At 45.6% G+C, this 2,948-nt stretch overlaps 1 protein-coding gene across 1 annotated transcript; it reads left to right on the forward strand.

Moving 5' to 3' along the window:
• Window positions 1-208: 208 nt before the first annotated feature.
• Window positions 209-2,876, forward strand: LOC121964852 (pyruvate dehydrogenase E1 component subunit beta, mitochondrial-like; the record flags this gene model as incomplete). The annotated part of the gene is made up of 5 exons (XM_042515036.1): window positions 209-442; window positions 754-848; window positions 1,416-1,526; window positions 2,555-2,646; window positions 2,735-2,876. Coding segments are annotated over 5 exons (674 nt in total), but the record flags the coding sequence as incomplete, so codon positions are not given.
• Window positions 2,877-2,948: the final 72 nt, after the last annotated feature.

Here is a 2,948-nt window from a genome sequence, read left to right on the forward strand (position 1 = left end):
TACCACTTTAAAGCCACATCACCCAACTCAAATGGACTCGGGTCTTGGGACAGGTGTTGGATACGAGGAATTTTGGGTGGGACTGAGCAGACCTCTACTAGATGAATTATTATTACAGAAATAAATAAATACATATGTTGTCATAGAAAATAAATAAAACATGTAAAAAAAAACATTAAATAAGTTCAATTTAGTCCAAATTCTAAAGAACTCTTTGGATTAAACTCACGTGTCCGTGTCGTCCCCCGCAGGCTGGACTCAGACCCATCTGTGAGTTCATGACCTTTAACTTCTCCATGCAAGCCATCGACCAGGTCATCAACTCTGCTGCAAAGACCTACTACATGTCAGCCGGTCTGCAGCCGGTGCCCATCGTCTTCAGAGGACCCAACGGAGCGTCAGCAGGCGTCGCCGCGCAGCACTCGCAGTGCTTCGCTGCATGGTGCGTTCACTTACACCTGATAACTGTTACCGTTATTACGTCACATGGCTTTTAACAGTGTGTGGAGAGTTCTAAAGTAGCTTTATTACAATTCGGATCTTATTTTTGTATTTTTTTCCATCATTTTATTCGTAACAGTACATTGTATAAACAGCTGAGATGAGTGAAGGAACACGAGCACTCAGACAATCAGATCGACAAAATGTGGAGAGAATTTTCCAAAGCGGTCGTCCTGTGGTTGTGGTAGTTGTATCTGAAGGTGAAGCTGGTCTGACGGTCGTGCTGGTGCTGATGTTCGTATGTGTCTGCAGGTACGCTCACTGTCCAGGTCTGAAGGTTGTGAGTCCCTGGAACTCAGAAGATGCCAAAGGTCTCCTGAAGTCGGCCATCAGAGACGACAACCCTGGTGAGACGCCACAAGCGAACAATAACTCATTTACGTGTAACTTCACTTATCAGAGAGGACAGACCCTGACGCCTGAACTCACCTCCTGCGTGTGCACTGTGAGCGTCGCAGAAGCTGTATTTTTTTGCCACAAGTTAGAGCATCTGCGATGTGTTTGTCTGTCACAGATATGAAGAGAAAAACAAATCTGCATGTTTTACTCAAACTTTTCTGTTTCCGTTACAAAATAGAAATCCTTGACAATGTTTCTGTCAACATAATCCCATCAGTTGTCGACACAAGGCATTCACGTGCTGCTCACGCATGCACTTTGTTCCAGGCCTGAGAGTGGTCACGTGCTCAGAGCGCTTAACAACATAGTTACAGTTGGGAGGACTGATGTTGAAATATCTGCAGAGACGGATGCATTTACACCTTTGAAACATCTAGTTAGAATCCATCTCAAACCACCTAAAGTTTAAGACATCCTGAATCTTTCCGAGACACGTTTAATGGGGTCTGCATCACTGTTTAAATTGAACTCTGCCTGTGTGTGTGTGTTTTTTGTGTGTGTTTTGTGTGTTGCAGTGGTGTTCCTGGAGAACGAGCTAATGTACGGTGTTCCCTTCGAGATGTCGGAGGAGTCACAGTCCAAAGACTTCACCATTCCCATCGGCAAGGCCAAGATCGAGAGACAAGGTGAGACTTTGTCTCCGTACAGGCTGCTGTGGCTGAGAGGCAGAGCGGGTCGTCCTCTGGTCGAAAGGTCAGCGGTTCGATCCTCGGCTTCTCCAGTCAGCATGTCAAAGTATCCTTAGGCAAGATACTGAACCCCAAATTGCTCCCAATGCTGCACCCTCAGAGTGTGAGTGTGTATGAATGGTTACTGAGTAGCAGGTAGACCATGTAGCCCCTCTTACCCCTTTTTCACCCACATGGAAAGAGTTCAGTTCCCGCACCTAATTTGTATTTGGTTTCTGAACCTGAAAAGATGGTTCTCAGCTTGAACCCCCCAAAAAAGCAGGTTTTTGGTGACCTGAAGTGCAGTGAAGACGTCACAGATCTGTCACAGTCTGCAGATTGGAAAGAGAGGATGGAGGAGGCAGTAAGAAACCATCTGAAAAACAGACAGAGGTCTCATTAGAAGCTGGTTTATGCTTCTTTTTGGGTGAAAACAAATATCTGTAACTAATATCAGATCGCAGGTTAATAAATGTGACCTGAGCCGCCGTTGTTTACTGCCGTGTATCGTGCAGTGCCTGCCATTAATGATGCATTCGTGATTGAAATGCTTTCATCAAAACTGGTGGAAAAATAGAATAGAATAGAATATATCTTTATTGTCCATCAGGACAGCAAAGGTCTTTAGTAACACGAAACACATGAAATCATCGTATCACTGTCTGTGCTTTAAAACTCAAATGTCACTTTGCTGAGTGAAGAATCCTGAACGGAGCAGTTTGAACATCTCAGAGCTGATTTAGTGAAAGAGTGGTACCAGATGATACATTTCCAGCATGCAGACCAAAATCACGAGGTCGATTTTGATCTTATGGTGTTACTCTTGGAAACAAATGCATTTCCCAAAATGTGGAACTATTCCTGTAACTTTGGGACGTCACCGCAGAGGCAGGTGCAGCAGTATTATTTGATAAAATAATGTAATTTTGATGTTTTGCATGAAAAAAACAGAAGTTGCATCTCTTCCTCTCCTTCCTGTGTTTCAGGGACTTCTGTCACTTTGGTCAGTCACTCTCGGTACGTTGGTCACTGCCTGGATGCCGCCGCCGTCCTCGCCAAGGAGGGAATCGAGTGTGAGGTAGAGGACGAAAACATCTGTTGTTATCTGACTCGGATGACCTGGACTCAGCCGCCCGTTAACGACTTCCTGTCTGTCTTTGTGTCAGGTGATCAACCTGCGGACCATCCGTCCCATGGATGTGGAGAGTATCGAGGCCAGCGTGATGAAGACCAACCACCTGGTGACGGTGGAGGGCGGCTGGCCTCAGTTTGGCGTCGGAGCTGAGATCTGCGCCAGGATCATGGAAGGTATCAGCTGACGCACACACAGCGACCTCACTAAACTTACGCATGTGACATAGCTGCTAAAGTAGTTTAAAA

Source organism: Plectropomus leopardus, unplaced genomic scaffold, assembly GCF_008729295.1.
Source record: "Plectropomus leopardus isolate mb unplaced genomic scaffold, YSFRI_Pleo_2.0 unplaced_scaffold17466, whole genome shotgun sequence".
NCBI classification, from domain to species: Eukaryota; Metazoa; Chordata; class Actinopteri; order Perciformes; family Serranidae; genus Plectropomus; species Plectropomus leopardus.